General features: G+C 38.1%; 1 protein-coding gene across 5 annotated transcripts in view; it reads right to left on the bottom strand.

Annotated features, from left to right (window-relative positions):
• The window catches only part of hephl1a (hephaestin-like 1a), a 51,311-nt gene that overhangs the window by 15,172 nt on the left and 16,289 nt on the right, over positions 1 to 19,850 (bottom strand). For all 5 annotated transcript variants that reach the window (XR_015508678.1, XR_015508679.1, XR_015508680.1 and 2 more), the window contains exons 5-11: positions 16,676 to 16,930; positions 13,652 to 13,820; positions 13,171 to 13,310; positions 12,344 to 12,475; positions 10,256 to 10,455; positions 6,366 to 6,516; positions 3,554 to 3,766 (exon numbers count right to left, since the gene is read on the bottom strand). Coding sequence is in view for 2 of the 5 variants with exons in the window: in XM_087283136.1 (XP_087139262.1) it covers positions 3,554 to 3,766; positions 6,366 to 6,516; positions 10,256 to 10,455; positions 12,344 to 12,475; positions 13,171 to 13,310; positions 13,652 to 13,820; positions 16,676 to 16,930 (1,260 nt within the window). In the remaining 3 variants the exon portion in view is untranslated. The remainder of the gene's footprint in view (positions 1 to 3,553; positions 3,767 to 6,365; positions 6,517 to 10,255; positions 10,456 to 12,343; positions 12,476 to 13,170; positions 13,311 to 13,651; positions 13,821 to 16,675; positions 16,931 to 19,850) is intronic.

Genomic DNA, 19,850 nt, shown 5'->3' with positions numbered 1-19,850 from the left:
TCTGCCTTCTGCAATCATCTGAGATTACGGGATCTATTGTCTGTCTCCAGTTTCTCCCACAGACAGCACTTTCGGTTAAGATACTTAGCATCAGATACAGTAGGCAGACACACTAATGCTGATACTAAAGTGCAGAGCAACACAACTACATTAGACTGGAGTCAATCAATGTGCTCATTCTGCCACAGCAGAGCTTCAGCAGTGAACACAAACCACAAGCTGTGAAAAAGGTTTGGAAAATTGCACAGAGTTTCTATCATCTCTAACATTTATTTTCTAAATGCACCTAAAATAATGAAATTAAAAGCAAATAGTTCAATCTTTATTAGTCACTCCGCTGCTCATCCGTTTGCACTGGCTGCCAGTTGCTGCTCGCATTAAATTCAAAGCTTTGATGTTTGCTTATAAAGCGACTTCTGGCTTTGCTCCTTCTTATCTGCTCTCACTTCTGCAGATGTATGTGCTCTCCAGAAACGTGCGTTCTGTGAATGAACGTCGCCTCGTGGTTCCATCCCAAAGAGGGAAGAAATCACTTTCCTGAACTCTCGCGTTCAATCTGCCCAGTTGGTGGAATGAACTCCCTAACTGCATCAGAACGGCAGAGTCACTCGCTGTCTAAAAACTCAACTATTTAGTCTCCACTTTCCTTCCTAATCTACAATTGCCTCTCTGGCTCCACCGCTTACTGTATTACAAAAATAAATAAATAAATAAATTATTAATGTTTTGCTTCTTACACTTTACACACCTGAAACTTGCCTACAGCACTTATTCACTGTGGCTCTTATAGTTGTGTAAATTGCTTCCTTGTCCTCACTTGTAAGTCACTTTTGATAAAAGGGAGAACATGCAAACTCCACACAGAGCAACCCATCTCTGGGAAATATCCACACACACACTCATACACTACGGACAATTTAGCCTACCCAATTCACCTGTACCACATGTCTTTGGACTGTGGGGGAAACCGGAGCACCCGGAGGAAACCCACGCGAAGGCAGGGAGAACATGCAAACTCCACACAGAAACACCACCTGAGCCAGTGGCTCGAACCAGCGACCTCCTTGCTGTGAGGCGACAGCACTACCTACTGCGCCACCCACAAAAGCTATACATTTTGATGAAATCTGTAACCATTGACTTCCATAGTATTTGTTTTCTGTTACTACTATGGAAGTCAGTGGTTACCAGTTTTTATCTTTCTTCAAGATATCCTCTTTAGTGTTCAACTTAACTGTCCCTTTAAGAGTTCAAATAAAATGTGCCAAAATATATGCATCTGGTAATGTCCTGACAGAAATCCTACATTTTCACTAGAGGTGTGAACCTATACTGGTCTCACGGTTCGGTTCGGTTACGATTATCATGCCATCGATTCAGTTCAATTCGATATCTCGGTGCATCACAGTGCATTGACGGTGCTTTCCATATACAGTGTTATATTTTAGGGGGGAGGCTATAACATGCTGTCTGTATAAACACACAGACACACAGCAACACACTGTCTCTCATTCAAACACATTCACAAACATAGACAGCATCAAACAAACAAACACACACACAAACAAACACATTTAAGCCCTCGCAATAGGGAGAGCTCGCGCTGAGCGGAGCAAAAAAACGAAAAAAAAAAAACGGAAAAAATAAGCACTTTTCTGACGGTCCCTTACAGAGAGCTTCTCTCAGCGCGAGCTCTGCCGGCTAAAGTAAACGCAGACTGCGAGGGCTTAAACGGAGCAGCGCTCGTAATGTTGAGCGGAAAAAAGAAAGACAGCTGTGAAACATAACCAGCTTTGTCTTTCTGTAGGAAACACACTTTAGATCTTTTTAGGGTAAGAGGTTTTTGAGTTATTGCCGGCTATAACTGAATGTGTGTCAGGAAAATCGAAAACAAAACCAACTGAAGCGCGCTCATTTCTGGGGCCCCCCTGGATATACAGCACCCTTAGCATTTGCCTATGGTGCCGATGCCACGGGCCGGCCCTGAGTTGGCTGAGTGTTGTAAATAACGGCGCTCACCTCCCTCGCGACAGAGCGCATAGGAGATAAATGACGTCACTACATAATAACCGGTTATTCAATTCAATTCAATTCAGCTTTATTTGTATAGCGCTTTTACAATGTAGATTGTGTCAAAACAGCTTCACATAAATGGTCATAGTAACTGGAACAGTGTGGTTCAGGTTTTAGTGTTTAAGTTCAGTTCAGTTCAGTTTAGCTCAGTTCAGTGTGATTTAATCATTACTGAGAGTTCAAACACTGAAGAGCAAATTCATCGATGCGTAGCTCTACCAATCCTGAACCATGCGAGGCAGTGGCGACAGCAGAGAGGGAAAAAAAACTTCACCTGATGGGAGTGAAGAAAAAAAACCTTGAGAGAACCAGACTCAGTTGGGCACGACCATTTTAATTTCTCCGCTGGCCAAAAGTCTTGTGCAGAGCTTCATTCGCCGTGGTTGAGGCTGGAAGATGGCCTCAGCGAAGACTCGTCTGCCCCTGGAGCGTCGCTGGAATCAGACTCATGTTCTCCACTCCCCACGACCATCAGCGCAGCAGCAGCTCAGGATATGGCCTGGTCCCGGATATGGAATCCGGTTATGAATATGGTTATGATTATTACTGAATCGATACCGAATTGTCCGCGTCTGCATCGCGGTGCACCGAAGAAACAATTAATTTTGACACCCCTAATTTTCACACATAAACTCAGTTTATCTGGGAACTTTCTACTAAAGCTGGGTTCGGCTGGGTTTGGCTTTGACATTACATTGAAATCATTATTGAAAACAAGTGATTTATCAAAGCATATCAAGTACACAACCTCTTGCGTGTAATGGATAAACAATAGCTGTTTCCATCTAAAGATGTGAATTTATGCTCAAAACTGGAATAACGCCTAAAAGACATGCAAATAAACTGTCTCCATCCAATCAAAGAGAACAAAGTTATTACTTTCTGATAAACTGGTGCCAAATATCAAAAGTAATAAGGAAATTTCGCTGCAGTAGGAGAAGCTGCGTGAATCGTTTCTTTATTTAATAAATGACTTGTGCCTCAGAAGACAGTATGCTGCCACACAATGAACACGTAGTGGCGTTTGAAGGTGTCAGACGCAGAGCACAGACGCTCTTGACTATTCTGGAGGTCATTAATAATATAATAACACCAATACTGAAATGGTTAAGGTGTTTTAGAACGGCCAATACAACATTTCAGATGTTTTACAATGTGCTCAGCTCATTGGTTTGTCCATTTACACACACTTTCATCATCACATGATCTCTTAAAACAAAATCACATGACCTTTTTTAATGCTCATACTGGAATTTGTTCAGTAAAAGTGTTTCCATCGCAGTTTATGCGCATCTTTTCTTATCGAATAAAAAGTTTATCCTACTCAGTTATGCGCATACGTTTTTTTTTTTTGCGTATTTTTAAAATGTATGTGCATCCTTGAGTTTCCATCAACCATTTTTTTTTGCACATATCCAATAAGTAGAGGGAAACAGTTATTGACACAAACAAATGCTTGAAATAAAAGCAAGTGACCTACCGTTATTGTCGGGGGTCATGTTAACAGTCACTGAAGTATGTGGAAAGATACTCAGAGTGTCACGGTTCATCCCATTGCGCTGAAACATATTTCCCTGGAAATAAATGCCATGGATATCCAGCTCTGTGCCCAAGCCAAGCGTGTGCCACACAACATGCTCCCCATTACACAAATCCAGACCAGGCAGATTTCCATACATGAACCCGTTCACCGCTGAGAAGAAACAACACATTTTTTATTACAACACGGTCAATAAACTTGTACATTCAGAAAGGAAGCACTTAAAAACACCACTTTTTTTGGTAAATATGCTCATTTTACAGCTCCAAAATTATATTCAATGATGATTCATTGGATTTACGAAATGTTTTAAGTGGTGGTAATCAATTCATTTCGGCTGAATTTAAACAAATTAATTTGCTTGTTTAAATTCCACACATATAAATTGCTTGCAACAATTTTCATTCATTTATTCATTCATTTTCTTTTCGGCTTAGTCACTTTATTAATCAGGGGTCGCCACAGCGGAATGAACCGCCAACTTATCCAGCATATTTTTTATGCAGCTGATGCCCTTCCAGCTGCAACCCATCACTGGGAAACACCCATGCTCATTCACACACATACACTAGGCGATTGTGCTACCCACAGCACCACCGCGTCGCCTGCAACAATTTTGCACACAGCATTTTTTTCAGTGCAGTTGAGTTTTACCATTTTTAATTAATTCATCCAATCTCCAAGTTTGGCTGGAGCATTTTTAGCTTAGCTAAGCTTAAATCATTGAATCGGATTAGACCATTAGCATAATGTTTAAAAAAAAAAAAAAAAAAGTTTGGATAATTTCCTATTTAAAGCTTGAGTGTTCTGTAGTTACATCAGGTATTTGGACTGACGAAAATATAAAAGTTGCTACTTTCTAGCCCGATATGGCTGAACTATACTCTCATTTTGGCGTAATAATCAAGAAAGTTTGCTGTCGTATCATGGCTGCAGCAGGAGCAGTTATTTTACACAGCCCTGAAAATAGTCCCTAGCTCACTAGATAACAGCGCTGCCTAACATCATTGCATTTTCATCATTGCATACGTCAGTCTTAAGCCGCCTTTCCACTGCACACGACATTTGGACACGACTGTCGGAATACGCCCCCTTGTGGCAGCCGCACAGTATTTTCAGTGTTGTCGAGCATCACGGGTGAGAAGCTGATTCTCACGGTGTCCGAAATAAAGAACTGCAAAAGAAATAGCCTTTATTCTCTGAGCGTTTACATAGTTTAATGCATAAATGAATACTAGAAACTCATAGACCGCATAAAATATTGGAGGGAATGTGGAGACAACATTAAAAATACATATTTTTATTACCTTCTTTCTTACATTTATGAACAGAAATGTTTTTCTTTAATTTAGACTTTTTATAATTCCAAAAAATATCCAAATTAACTCCTATTTCTCATCTCGCGCGCATGGACCTGCTTGGACAACATAGATATATACATTAGATGTCGCCTGGCCTATTGTTGTCTATTGGAGGGAATGCGTCAATAGCGCCGCCATCTTGCTACAGGGTAGCGCACCTTTGAAATGAATGCGGGACCAAGGTACAGTGGAGGACTGTGGCAATCCAAAGCCAAAGATAAACACATATACACATATATCTATGATCGGGAGTTTTCCTGGATGTTAGTATGTCATTTTTTTTTTTCTAATTACGAAAATTATAATTGTACATCACTTTTCTACATTGATGGATCAGTGACCGCACGGGCATTCCTGACAAAAAGCTTGTGTTTGTGTGTACAGAAATGTACTATCCACCCTTCCTGTTAAATTTGATCTAATCATGTCCTGAAACACAGCTCCTCTCCTGCTTTCACTGCTCATACTGACGGAGGGAGCGATTCGTTTGTGAATGAATCCACAGAACGACTCCTTCAACAACGTTAGCCGACAATAATACAAGTTTCTGGCAGCGCAGCATCTCGTTGTCATATTTCTTTTGCATTGTTTGCTGATTTTATTCAACAAAACTAGCATAAGCCGAGTGTTTAGTGCGAATTGGAGCTGCTTTGCCTGATGGTGAATGCAGTAAGTGACTATTATCATCAATAACGTGAGCTGATTAGCACAAAAGTTCAGAGCATACGAAAACAGAAAAAAAACTTAAAATTACCTATGAAATGTTCTGCCTTTGTGCTTTGTTTTCTTTGTTTGCTCGTTACTACACCCGTAGACAGCGCTAAAGTCCCGCATCTTCACGTAATAACACTGTCTTGACTAGTGCGGTTGAATGACGCTTGTCCTAGGAGCTCTGTACCAATGTGGCGGCGCTATTGACGCATGCTCAGGGTCCCTATGCGATATCTAGTGTATATATCTATGCTTGGACAACACTGGAATACATCATATCCGGTCGGCAGGTTGCATGCGGTTTAGTTCAAATATTTGAACGGATCCGCAGCTCAATTCGGATCCGAATTTTCCGCATACGGAGATGATCGGAACTCAACGCAGCTCCCGGACTGCTCTCCATTGGAAATGAATGACTTCTGGTCTGTCGCTTGTCGTTTGTCTTGTGCAGTGGAAAGGCGGATTTAGTAAACTATCAATGTAACTACAGTTGAGTCAAGAAGTGAGATGCTAATGGTCTAATCTGATTCAATGATTTATGCTAAGCTACGCTAAAAGTGCCAAGATGGGCTGATTGGATTTAAAAGTGGTAAAACTCAACTGTTTACCTCTAGGTGACTTGTAAAATGAGCACATTTCCAAAAAAAAATTATAAATGATTTATATACAATAAAGCATACCATGCATCTTATTGCTCTCCTGAAACTCATCTTTATCTGGGTCTACATCTGGGCTGCCAAACATTGCAATGTTGTCTTCCAGATACCAGCTTTCATTCTCATCCATCACAGAAAACAGCAGAAAAAACTCGTGCTGAATTTTCTCTGCATGCTGAAGAGAGAGACACAGAAAAATGGACAAACATCACCCACAAGATACGAAGGCCATTATGCTCACTTCCTTACAGAATGTGCAACCACATGTTCAAATCATTCGGGAAATATGTGAAACAAATGTGACCATGTGGGAACACAGGAGCTTCACGTGAAGATCAAGAGTCAAACCATGTTTCCCGTTTCACAAGAGATATAATACACATTCCACATATCAGGCATACTTTGGCGTCCACTTATTTTTAAAGCATTAGAACAAATCATTTTGTTGTGATAGCTTTTAAATTGAACTAATATTGAACATTGAATTATTTTAGTACTAAAAAAGTTCATTTTAAACTCAATCATAATAACTCTGAACGATCTTTTTTGCAATCCCTGCTGAAAAATCCAGCTTAAACCAGCCTAGGCTGGTTGGCTGGTTTTAGCTGGTCTACTAGGCTGGTTTTAGAGGGGTTTTGGCCATTTCCAGGCTGGTTTCCGGCCATTTCCAGCCTGGTCTTAGCTGGTCAGGCTGGGAGATGACCAGTTAAAACCAGCTTGACCAGCCTAGCCAGGCTGGGAGCCCAGCCTAAACCAGCTATGTCCAGCCTAAACCAGGCTGGAAATGGCTGGAAACCAGCCTGGAAATGGCCAAAACCCCTCTAAAACCAGCCTGGTCGACCAGCTAAAACTAGCCAACCAGCCTAGGCTGGTTTAAGCTGGATTTTTCAGCAGGGTTATTAAAATAATATTTGAGTCAATTTTTAAACAACATTTAATGACCAAATCTGCTGTGAGTATTATTTGCTGTTCATATTAATGCTATAAACAACTCCGACTTCTCATTATTTACACAAACAGTGCAAAGTGCATTATTCAAACAGTCAAAACTGAAACTACTGTAAATATTTATTAATTTTTTTTCTTTTATCGATAGCAACAAACCAAGAGTGTCAAATCCAGGTTGAATCTTCCAGACTCCAAATCAGTGACTGCTTGGTTTAAGCTAGTTCTGAAAACCTGTTATCATGAAAATGATCATATTATCAGGTCATACATATCAAATCTTAATTTATTGAATTTAACAAACACTCTTTTGCTGATAAATTGTACAAAATAGAAAAACACACACTTCTCAATACTAAAAACTCTTTTGCAAACTGTTGATCACTTTTTATTGTTTTGGCACAGCATGAATTCGTGGCAACTTTTTATTTTAATTAAAAATGTTCTTTATTACAACAAAACGACAGTCAAAACACTGTTTAAGAGGGCCAGATTGCAAACGTAACATAATACAGGTTTTAATTTTCTACAGTAGTATTTTATCAAGAAACTGTTATACAATAACTTGCCTAATTACCCTAACCTGTCTAGTTAACCTAATTAATAATAATAATAATAATTTTTATTTATATAGCGCCTTTCCAGAGCTCAAGGACACTTTACAAGTAATGCATCAAAAAGATAAACAAACATACATGAGGTCAAGTATAACAAACTTGAATAACACAAACAAGACCTAAGAGACATATGAGCAGGATAGTGGTGGATCAGATTAAGTGGTCAGTTTGGTAGATCAGATGCAAAGCATTCGGAAAATAAGTGAGTCTTAAGTAAGGATTTGAATTCAAAGATATTATTAGCAGAGCGGAGTGAGTGTGGTAGAGAGTTCCAGAGTTTGGGTGCAATAACACTAAATGATCTGCCCCCCATTGAAGAGAGGCGATACCGAGGGACAGCAAGAAGGCCAGAGTCAGCAGACCGTAAAGAGCGAGTTGGGGTGTAGGGGACAAGCATGTTGCAGAGATAGGAGGGTGCAAGGTTATTTATGGATCTAAATGCAAGGAGGAGAATTTTGAATTTTATCCGGTATGCAACCGGGAGCCAATGAAGATTATACAAGATTGGGGTTATGTGAGCCGAACGTTTGGTATGAGTGAGTATTCTAGCTGCAGAGTTTTGAATATACTGTAATCTAGAGATGAGGTTAGCAGGCAGGCCAATGAAAAGAGCATTACAGTAGTCGATGCGTGAGGAGACAAATGCATGGATGACAGTCTCAGCATCCTTGCTACTGATGAAGGGACGCAGTTGTGAAATGAGACGTAAGTGAAAGAATGCAGATTTAGTGACAGATTTAATGTGTGACTGAAAAGAGAGTGTGGAGTCAAAGATTACACCTAGATTTTTTACAGAAGTAGATGTATTAAGCCTTTAAATGTCACTTTAAGCTGTATAGAAGTGTCTTCCAAAATTTCTATTAAAATATTATTTACTGTCATCATGGCAAAGAGAAAATAAATCAGTTATTAGAGATGAGTTATTAAAATTATTATGATTAGAAATGTGCTGAAAAATCTGCTCTCAGTTAAACAGAAATTTGGGAAAAAGTAAACAAGCTGTCTAAAAATTTAGGGGGGTACTAATTTTGGTTTCAACTATATATACAAAATCATTCAATTTAGAATAACTTCAATCAGATTAAAATATTGACACAAACAGCATCATGTCTGGTTCACTCTGGGACATAATATTATGCTATAAACAGTAGATTATCCTGTGTAGGTGTGCTTGTTTTACAGCAGACAACACTGCAAGTTGTTTTGGAGAACTGTGTGAAACAGTTATGCAAAGTCAGCAAAGTATTGAGAAAGTTGTCTTAGACTGTATCTGAAAGCACCCTCTATACCAGGGGTCTCAAACTCAATTTACCTGGGGGCCGCAGGAGGCAAAGTCTGGGTGAGGCTGGGCCGCATAAGGGATTTCACAAAAAAAAGTCCTCAAATGTCATTATTAACAGTTTTAATTATTTCTTCTGAACATGAAGTGTCCTGAACATTAATAGAACATTGAGTGAAGATTATGAACGGTTCTTCTGAACATGGCATCTTTTGCCTACTTCTTGCTGCCAGAGACTTGACAGCGCTTCTTCTCACAAATCTGAACCACATTTGGCTTTAGAGCGGAAGCAGTTGAGACCCTCAGTATGGCTTGAAGATGATCATCATTAAGTCTAGACCTGTACTTTGATTTATTGAAGTCCTAGGGAAAAAAGTGGGGGAACTCACTCAAAACTTCCATTACCTCACCTAAAAAAAGGCGTATATATGTATAAATTAAACACCCCCACCCCACTCCAGTCACATCAGTCTGTACCAGTCTGTATCTACCTATAATATCAATATATATAAGATGCAGGGCAGGCACGTGCACACATAGGGCTCAACCTGTGCAGAGCACATGCCCTTTTTAGTCTTGCATAGAAAGTGCCCTTCCAAAATGATCAAAAGTGCCCCCGTGACGCGACGCACCCTCGGTCCCGCCCTTCAGTAGGCGCGCGATAACACCGCTCTTGAGTATGCGAGTCAGAGTACAGCAGTCGGCGCGGGCCACAAAATATTGCACTGAGGGCCACAAATGGCCCGCGGGCCGCGAGTTTGAGACCCCTGCTCTATACCCTCACTGCAAAAACGTCCTAGTTTCTAGTCCAAATATCCAAAAATTCTGAAATCAAGAAGCATTTTCTAGACAAGTAAAACATGTAGTCTTGTGTTCAGAAATAATGAGTGAAGTGTGTGTTTTTTTTTTTTGAAGAAGAAGTTAAGTGGGTTTATTCTTAAAACAAGCAAAATAATCTCTTGGCATGTGATGTGATTTCAGATACACCCCCCCCCTAGTGATTCTAAAAGAATAACTGTGAGTCAATGTTTGTACATTATTTGTGGAATGTGCCATATTGTCTGTATTGTTACCTGATGTCCACTTCGATCAAGAACACCTTTCTTGCACACTTGTATTGGCCCAAATAAACCAGAGTTAGTGTCACGAACAGGATCAACAGCGGAATAATACAAGTATGAAATACAAGGAGGATCATCCGCTGAGGGCCCTTCAATCACTCTCCAGCGATAGGTGAATTTTTGACCAGGGCCTACAGGAGCTTTCTGAGACCCTGTGGAGGAGGGAGGAAATAAATATGCTCATGGTAAATATATAGATTTTCAATATTTCAGCCAAATGTTTTGCAAAGTGTGTATAATTACACTACTCGTTGTCAGATTTACAAACAGATTGTGACAGCAAAAACCAATATTTTGTTGTTATTTACAAAAAAAGGCTAGAAATTACATTATATTATACAACATATCTTAAATGAAATATATATATTCTAATATATCTGACTATATATATATATATATATATATATATATATATACACACACACACACACACACACACACACACAGTTGAAGTCAGATTTATTAGCCCCACTTTGAATCTTTGTTTCTTTTTTAAAATATTTTCCAAATGATGTTTAACAGAGCAAGGAAATTTTCACAGTATGTCTGATAATATTTTTTCTTCTGGAGAACGTCTTATTTGTTTTATTTCGGCTAGAATAAAAGCAGATTTAATTTTTCAAGCCATTTTAAGGACAACATTATTAGCTATAAGTCCCTTTAAGCTGTATATTTTTTCAATAGTCTACAAAACAAACCATCATTATACAATGACTTGCCTAATTACTCTAACTTTACCCTAATTAACCCAGTGAAGCCTTTAAATGTCACTTTAAGCTGTATAGAAGTGTCTTTAAAATATCTAATTAAATATTATTTACTGTCATCATGGCAAAGAGAAAATAAATCAGTTATTAGAGATAAGTTAATAAAACTATTATGATTAGAAATGTGTTGAACAAAAATCTTCTCTCCATAAACAGAAATTGGGAGAAAAAATAAACAGGGGGGCGAATAATTCTGACTTCAGCTGTATAAATCAAATTCTCAACAACAACATCAGGCAGTCTGCAGAGAAACCTGGTCATGGGCAACAGTGAACATTTCAGCATGACAATTACTCCAAATACACAGCAAAACAACGGCTAGCAGACAAAAACATTAACGTTTTGCAGTGGCCCAGCCAGAGTCCTGGCCTAAATCCAATTGAGAATCTGCAGAGGGAGCTAAAGATCAGCATTTAATTGCAAATAAAAGCTTTTCTATTGATTGATGAGAAGGGTATGACTAATTTTGGGCACGTCAATTTTTGTTCAAATGTAAATAAAAGCAAAGAAATATGTTTTTTTCCACGATGATGCCTCTTGTTCATCGTCTTATTATAAAAAAGCGTCATTTCCAGTCAAAAGAAAAACTTGCTGGTTGATTAAAAGTAACTTTAAGTCAGGCTTGACTGTAAATACAGTTGAAGTCAGAATTATTCGCCCCCCTGAATTATTAGACTGCTTGTTTATTTTTTCCCCAATTTCTGTTTAACGGAGAGAAGATTTTTATTAACATACTTCTAAACATAATAGTTTTGATAACTCATTTCTAATAACTGATTTATTTTATCTTTGCCATGATGACAGTAAATAATATTTGACTAGATATTCTTCAAGACACTTCTATACAGCTTAAAGTGACATTTAAAGGCTTAACTAGGCTAATTAGGTGAACTAGGCAGGTTAGGATAATTAGGCAAGTCATTGTATAACGATGGTTTGTTCTGTAGACTATCGAGAAAAAATATAGCTTAAAGGGGCTAATAATTTTGTCCCTAAAATAGTGTTTAAAAAATTAAAAACGGCTTTTATTCTAGCCGAAACAAAACAAATAAGACTTTCTCCAAGAGAAAAAATATTATCAGACATACTGTGAAAATTTACTTGCTCTGTTAAACATCATCTGGAAAATATTTTAAAAAGAAGAAAAAAAAATTCTGACTTCAACTGTATATCTTAACCTATTTTTAGCAGATTACACACAGCATCAACATCATCAGCAGCTCTGCTTGTTTGTGACCTAACTAGTGCTGGCTTCTGGACACACAGGACTCACCATCCGCATACATTGCTCCTTCATAGACCTTCTCATAATGCAGACCGTGTGGCTGAATGCTGTAGTTCCGTCTAGCTTTGTTGAGGAATGTGACAATGATAACATCACCAGTCTCAGCTCTGATGACCGGACCTGTGGAGGGGTAATAGCAGCTGTAAAACATTATTACTACAACTCTTACTCCAAACAATCCATTAGAGCATATTTTGTTTTGTTGTTAGCTCTTGATTATTAATCAAAATAAAAATCTTCAATAAATACTACAAAATTAAAGGGTTAGTTCACCCCAAATTAAAAATGTACTCACTATTTATTCTCCCGCAAGTAGCTCCCTCATTTACAAGTTTCTTTTTTTAGTTAAATACAAAAGAAGATATTTCTAAAAATGTTGTAGCCACTAACATTCATAGTAGTATCTATGGATGTTAGTATCTTCTTTTGTTTAGAGAATAAAGACACTCAAACAGGTTTAAATATAAATTAAACCTGAAATTTTTTATTATATATTTAATTAAATTAAAATATATATTTAATTAATATATTATATTATTATATTTTATTTATATATTTAATTAAATTTTTAATATAGGTTTAAATATAAATTATACAATTTATTAATATTAATAAATTAATATTATATTAATATTAATATATTACTTATATTAATACATATTAATATTTATTAATATTTTATAAATATAAATAAAATTATCACTGAGAAATACTTCACAATAAAGTCACAATTTCCATTTGATTCCAATTTTATACAACACCGAACGCATAGCAGCGTTTAGAAACAAATAAGGAAAAAAATGTGAAATTTTTACCCAGAATTCCAAGATGCTCATCTGAGCCAACAATATGTGTTTTGCTAGTGAAGGTTTGATCAGTGTATTGAACGTATCTGGCCTTCATGTATTTTCCACCCAGTTTACCACCCTCTTTACTGAAGAACGGTTCAGAGTCACTGCAGGCAAAGAAAGACAAGTACTTGTAAACACTAACTCATTGACAACATTAGCACATATTATATAAAAATAAAGGTTGCGCTTAGATACAAACAAGAGCCAATGCCAATAAATAAATTCATGTTTGACTTGTACTCAAACTGTAAACATGATATTAAAAGCGCAGTATGTGCATTTCGCCACTAGAGGGTGTGTATTAGCAACAAACAAATGTGTATCTTAATGACTCTATTTTTAAGATCCATGCGCAAAGTGCAAAGCGCAGGGCGCAAATTAGGTTTAATTTAATGATTTACACAGTCATACATTAATAAGTGTGTTGCCAGATCTGGGTTGTTACCTCTCTGGTTTAGTGAGGGTAACATTCTCCATATAGTTCATCCCTGAAGGGGCATAATCCCACATCATCTCCTCAGCAGCGATGTAGAAATGTCTCTCAGTGCCAGGCACGTTAGGTGGAGCCGCTGGAGACCCACAGTCCGAGACTTCATAGAAAGCCTGCATTCCTGCTGCTCACGGGACCATTAAAGAGAGAGAGAGAGAGAGAGAGAGAGAGAGAGAGAGAGCTTCAGCAATCCTGGAAATAAATTCTGCTGGTTTGCATAAACAGTGCTCAGCATAAATTAGTAAATAAACATTGAAAATGAACATTTTGATCAATTTATCAGTGAATATTGACAATTTTCTGGCGCATTTCAACATAACAGCTTTATTCATTCATTCATTTTCCTTCAACTTAGTGCCCTATTAATCAGGGTCGCCACAGAGTAATGAACCAGCAACTTATCCAACATGTTTTTTTAAGGAACTGTTGCCCTTCCAGCTGCAACCCAGTACTGGGAAACACCCATACTCTCTCACATTCACACTCATACATTACAGCCAGTTTAGTTCATCAATTCCCCTAAAGCGCATGTGTTAAGACTGTAGGGGAAACCAGAGCACCTGGAGGAAACCCACGCCAACACGGGGTTTCACTTAAGAAATCACACTATGTAGGAATCAAGCCCAACCAAGCACAAACAATGTTATCTATTTATCTTCAAATCATAATATCACACACTCTCGCAGTTCAACACTAGATTAAAGACCTATCTTTTTAGTAAAGCATACACTCAGTGCTTAGCGGTATGATACATGAATGTGCTCCACACAGGTTTCTGCATCTCGTTTATATACACTATAAACAGCAGCTATGCTAATTACTCTCTTTATTCTCTATTTCCACCTGGGGAATCTCATCCCGAGGTCCCCAGAGACTATGCAGCGCCACTGATTCGATTCAAGACCAGCGACGAGATGATCCCAAGGTTTCCATGATCCTGGACCAGGCTGTATCCTGAGCCACTACTCTGGTGGTAATGGAGTGAGCATGAGACTAATTCCTGTGACTTTCCGGGGACAGACGAGTCTTCGCTGAGGTCCAGTTTCTCCAGTGCCTAGACTGCAGCTCTGCACAGGACGTTTGGCCATTGGAGAAATGGTCATGCCCAATTGAGCCTGGCTTCTCCCAAGGTTTTTTAATTCTTCACTTTCGTCAATTGGTGAAGTGTTTTCCTCGCTGCTGTCGCCGCTGGTTTGCATAGTTCGGGATCTCTAGAGCTGTGCATCAATGGATTTACTCTTCAGTGTTTGGACTCTCAGTAGTGATTATTAAACCACAATGAACTGAGCTAAACTGAACTGAACTTAGGGTGCTTCCACACCTGTGAATCGATTCAGTTGTTCCGAAACAGAGATTACAAATGTTACAGTGTTGCTCTTTGCTCTTGGAGTGGTTCGCTTTCACACTGTAAAGTTTCTAATCGGACTAAAAGAGCTAAAACAAGTCACGTGCGAGTAAACTCTCCTCACATTGGTCAGTGTCAGGGTTTATTTTGCAGCGTCCCGCTCAGCTGTCAGGAGAGGTGGTGGTTTGGTGGTGATTGACAGGGTGCGCGCACGCGACATGTCTGAGGAGAGATGCGGTGGGGAGGGGTGAGAAGGGAGCGCGACGATGCCTATTTGAGGACCGGTAGGGAGACGCGAGATTACCGGGAGATCATCACTCGTTTGCGGGCATCCGGAGACTCGCGAAACTTCCCGCCCTGCTCATAATTCTCTCTTCATATAGCCGTAAGCCTATTACATATCCATAAAACACTGTGATATAACCACGCTCGGATCGGATCGCTTTCTCACTGCAATCGAACCGCTCCAGGGATCATTTCAATCGAGCCGAGACCACCTCATTCAAGCGATCTCGGAGCGATTACTTTGGCGTGGAACAGAGCGCGATTGCCCTGTTCACATATGCCAATCGAACCGCGCTAACTGGGCAAACGAGACACGTTCTGAAACAAAAGTGTAGGTGTGAAAGCACCCTTAAACTCTGAAAACTGAACTACACTGTTTCAATTTACTATGATCTTCTAAGTAAGGCTGCTGTGACACAATGTACATTGTAAAAGCGCAATACAAATAAAGCTGAATTGAATTGAACATATAAACATGTAAGCATCATAGCAAAACAAAAGGTACTCTTACACAGAATTAACAGAACAAAACAATGCTTTTCTATTTCTATTTTCTACTTTTCTATTAGTATTAAAATAAATGGTGGGTTTTTATCTTGTCCTTGTCCAAATGTAGAAAAATTCTTAAATCAAGAAGCATTTTTTGGAGAACTAAAAATAATTAGCTGCATCCGAAACCGCATACTTCCATACTATAAAGTACGCTAAAATCAGTATGCGAGCCGAGTAGTATGTCCGAATTCATAGAATTCGAAAATCAGTATGCGAGAAGTACCCGGATGACTTACTACTTCCGGCTAGATTCTGGAGTGCGCATTCCATGCACGCTGCGCTATCCCATAATGCCCCATTAGAGAATTCATAAATGAAAGTGAGGCGACGCAACTGACGCAGGTAGGTCACATGACCATGACAAAATGTCGGATGTAGTCCGTCCAAATTCCATTCATACTTTTCACATTCATACTGTATAGAACGTACTTTTCTAACAGCCGAGTAGTACGTTTAAATTCAAATGCAGCACCTACTGAGTAGTAGGCGGTTTCGGACGCAGCCATAGTCTTGTTTTCAAAAATAATAAGTCGAGATTAAGTGAGTTTTTCTTTATAACAAGCAAAATAATCTGCTAATGGGGTAAGCAAGAGAAAACAAGATTATTTTGCATACCCCATTGGCAGATTGCACTTATTTTTGACTCGTTATCTGAAAAACAACACCACGTGCTTTGTTTGTCTAGAAAATGCTTCTTGATTTAGGAATGTTTAGATATTTGAAGACACAAACTTGTCTAGTATATAAGTGAAGCATTTTTGCAAAAGATGGCAGAAGTAAAATAGAGCCGTTTGTACCTTGTACATGATCGTTGACTTGACAGCTTAACAGCCATTTTCCTTTAGTTCTCGGGATCATGGTGGCAGTGACGAAAGTGGCAGGAAACAGACTGAGTACATCTGTGCGGTGCATGCGGTCCATCAGCGTGTGCCCGTGGAAATACGCTGAATGAATGTCCACTTCATTACCAATGCCAAAGAGGTGCCAAGACACAGGACGCTTCGCACACACTTTCAGTGAAGGTAAATTACCATACACAAACCCATTGATTGCTAATAAGAGAAATAAAGATGAAAGAACAAGTTGAAAAAGTGACATTGAGAAGAAAAAAAGTTTATAATTATGAATTCATTTTCCTTTGGCTTAGCCCTTTATTTATTAGTGGTCACCACAGCGGAATGAACCACCAACAATTCCAGTTTGTGTTTAACGCAGTGGATGCCCTTCCTGTACTAGGAAACACCCATATACTTTCATTCACACACACACACACACACACACTCATACACTATGGTCAGGTTAATCCAATTCACCTATAGCGCATGTGTTTGGACTGTGGGGAACCGGAGCACCCGGAAGACACCCACACCAACTCAGGGAGAACATGCAAATTCTACAAAGGAATGCCAACAGGCCCAGCTGCACTGCAAAAAAAGCTTTTATTTCTGAGATGTTTTGTCTTGTTTCTAGTTCAAATATCTAAAAAGTCTTAAATCAAGCAGAATTTTCTAGACAAGCAAAACATATTGTCTTGTTTTAAGAAATAATATGCAAAAATTAAGTGAGTTTTTCCTTAAAACAAGCCAAATAATCTGCCAATGAGGAAAGCAAACAAATCTTATGTCAAAAGGAAAAACAAGATTATTTTGTTGACCACATTGGCAGATTATTTTGCTTGTTTTAAGAAAAAACTCACTTAATATTGGCATATTATTTCTCAAAACAAGACATAATTTTTGCTTGCCTAGAAAATGCTTCTTGATATAAGAGTTTTTAGATATTTGGACTAGAAACATGACAAAAAATCTAAGAAAGAAAAGCTTTTTTTTGCAGTGTGTGACTCGAACCTGAAACCTTCTCGCTGTGGGGCGACAGTGCTGAGCACTGAGCCACCCGTTTTATTATTAGTAACTAATTAATAAATAATAGGATTACAAAAGCATTAAAAGATGCTCACAAACATCTGCGCTGGACTTCCAGAGTGCAAATGCTTTTCTTACTTAGAGTTTTTATCTTGTTTCTAGTCCAGAAATCGAACCATACTGAAAAATGCTTTCCTAATTTAGATTATTTGTCTTCTATCTAGTCAAAATATCAAAAAATTCTTATATCAAGAAACCTTTTCTAGACAAGCTAAACATATTGTCTTGTTTTCAAAACAAATATGCCAAAATTGAGTGAGTTTTTCCTTAAAGCAAGACAAATAATCTGGCAATGGGGGAAGCAAAATAATCTTGTTTTTCCTTTTGACATAAGATTATTTTGCTTATGCTATTGGCAGATTATTTAGCTTGTTTAAAGGGAAAATTCACTTAATTTTGGCATATTATTTCTGAAAACAAGACAATATGTTTTGCTTGTCTAGAAAATGCTTCTTGATATAAGAATTTTTAGATATTTGGACTTGAAACAAGACAAACATCTAAGTAAGATTTTTTTTGTTGCAGTGCATAAAGCTTTTTCTAAACAAGCAAAACATTTTGTCTTGTTTTAAGAAATAATGTCAAAAATAAGACAATTTTTATAAAAAAAAAAAATAGGGTGAAAAAAACTTGCTTTTCCTTTTGAAATAAGTTTATTTTGTGTACCCCATTGGCCATTTTACTTGTTTTAATTCATAACTTGGGTAATTTTGACTTATTATTTCTTAAAACAAGACAAATTCTTTACTTGCAGAGTTTGTGGATATTTGAACCTAAAACAAGACAACAAATCTAAGTAAGAGAAGCCTTTTGTTTTCAATGTTAAGAAATTAAAAGGAAAACTAAACTTTTCCGAGTGCCTGTGTATACTAAGTAATAGGTACTTTCCACCAGTGTGCCAAAAACATGTGTCATCAGCTAAAAATGACTTGGAATTTCATGAGCTTACTTGATAAAACCAAGTAACTAATAGTGCAACAGCTGTAACAGCTTTAACAGCTGAAGTAACCAGACGGTTATAATGTTGATTAGAAATAGTTTAAAAGCAATTCATCACTTTTACCTTCGCTAAGCCCCGCCCTCCTTAGTTGCTGTTGCTACGCCTGTCAAGCTTTCATGCTTGGCGCATCTATGACAATGTGTATGTGCTGCTGTCAGACATTCCCAGGGATATGAATACCCAATTGTTGCGAAAAGGTGAGATGTCTGAGAAAGCCAGACAAAAAAGGACTGCAGTCTGCATTTCAGGGGTATATTTACGACTTCACGCAACCGATTAGAAAATGATTTGATCAAAATTGAAGCAAAGTTAGCCTACCTGCCTCATACGCTGGCCATTCAACAGATTAGTTCATGCACAGCAGGAGAGGTGACAATTAAAAATAATCTAATAATAACTAATTAAACCGTGATTTCTCTTTTTTAGCCAGAAAGCCTGACAGACTAGTGTTGTGCAATGAAATATAGCGTTACTAACAGAGAAAAAAACACACATGGACATGCTTCTACATCATTCATTCACAGAAGGAGCAGCCAGAAAGAGGAAATGGATGGATTTGTACTAATATTAGCATCATTGACCCATAACAACGTACAGTACTTATAACTGTCAGCATGTTTGTGTGCTTTTTATACAGTTTCTATTCTACTTTTTAGTTAAGTGGAGAAAATAAATCAATTTAAATGCAAATCAAAGGATAATTCGCAGAAATTAACCATTAGATTTTTTCTAATATTAATCCGACACCAAATAACCGGCTATAACATCCTCTTCTCCTTCTATAACATCTCCAAAAGACTGCTGAAAACATCAGCGAATTGTAGCTTTTACATGGACATGAGGGTTATAAATGACTGAAAAACAGCTGCGGGTGAAGTATATTGATCACAAGTGCTCAGATGGTGATTACATCTTGGTTTTATTGTGTTGGTAAAACATAACCTGCTTTGTATTTTTGTAGGAAACACCGTTTAGATCTGTTTAGGGTAAGAGGTGTGTGAGTTATTGCCGTCTATCACTGGATGTGTCAGGAATATCAAAAACAAAACC

The sequence above is a fragment of the Danio rerio genome, chromosome 15 (assembly GCF_052040795.2).
Source record: "Danio rerio strain M-AB ecotype USA chromosome 15, GRCz13ab, whole genome shotgun sequence".
NCBI classification, from domain to species: domain Eukaryota; kingdom Metazoa; phylum Chordata; class Actinopteri; order Cypriniformes; family Danionidae; genus Danio; species Danio rerio.
The sequence above is the reverse complement of the archived record's forward strand: the minus strand, read 5'-3'. Positions and strand labels throughout refer to the sequence as shown.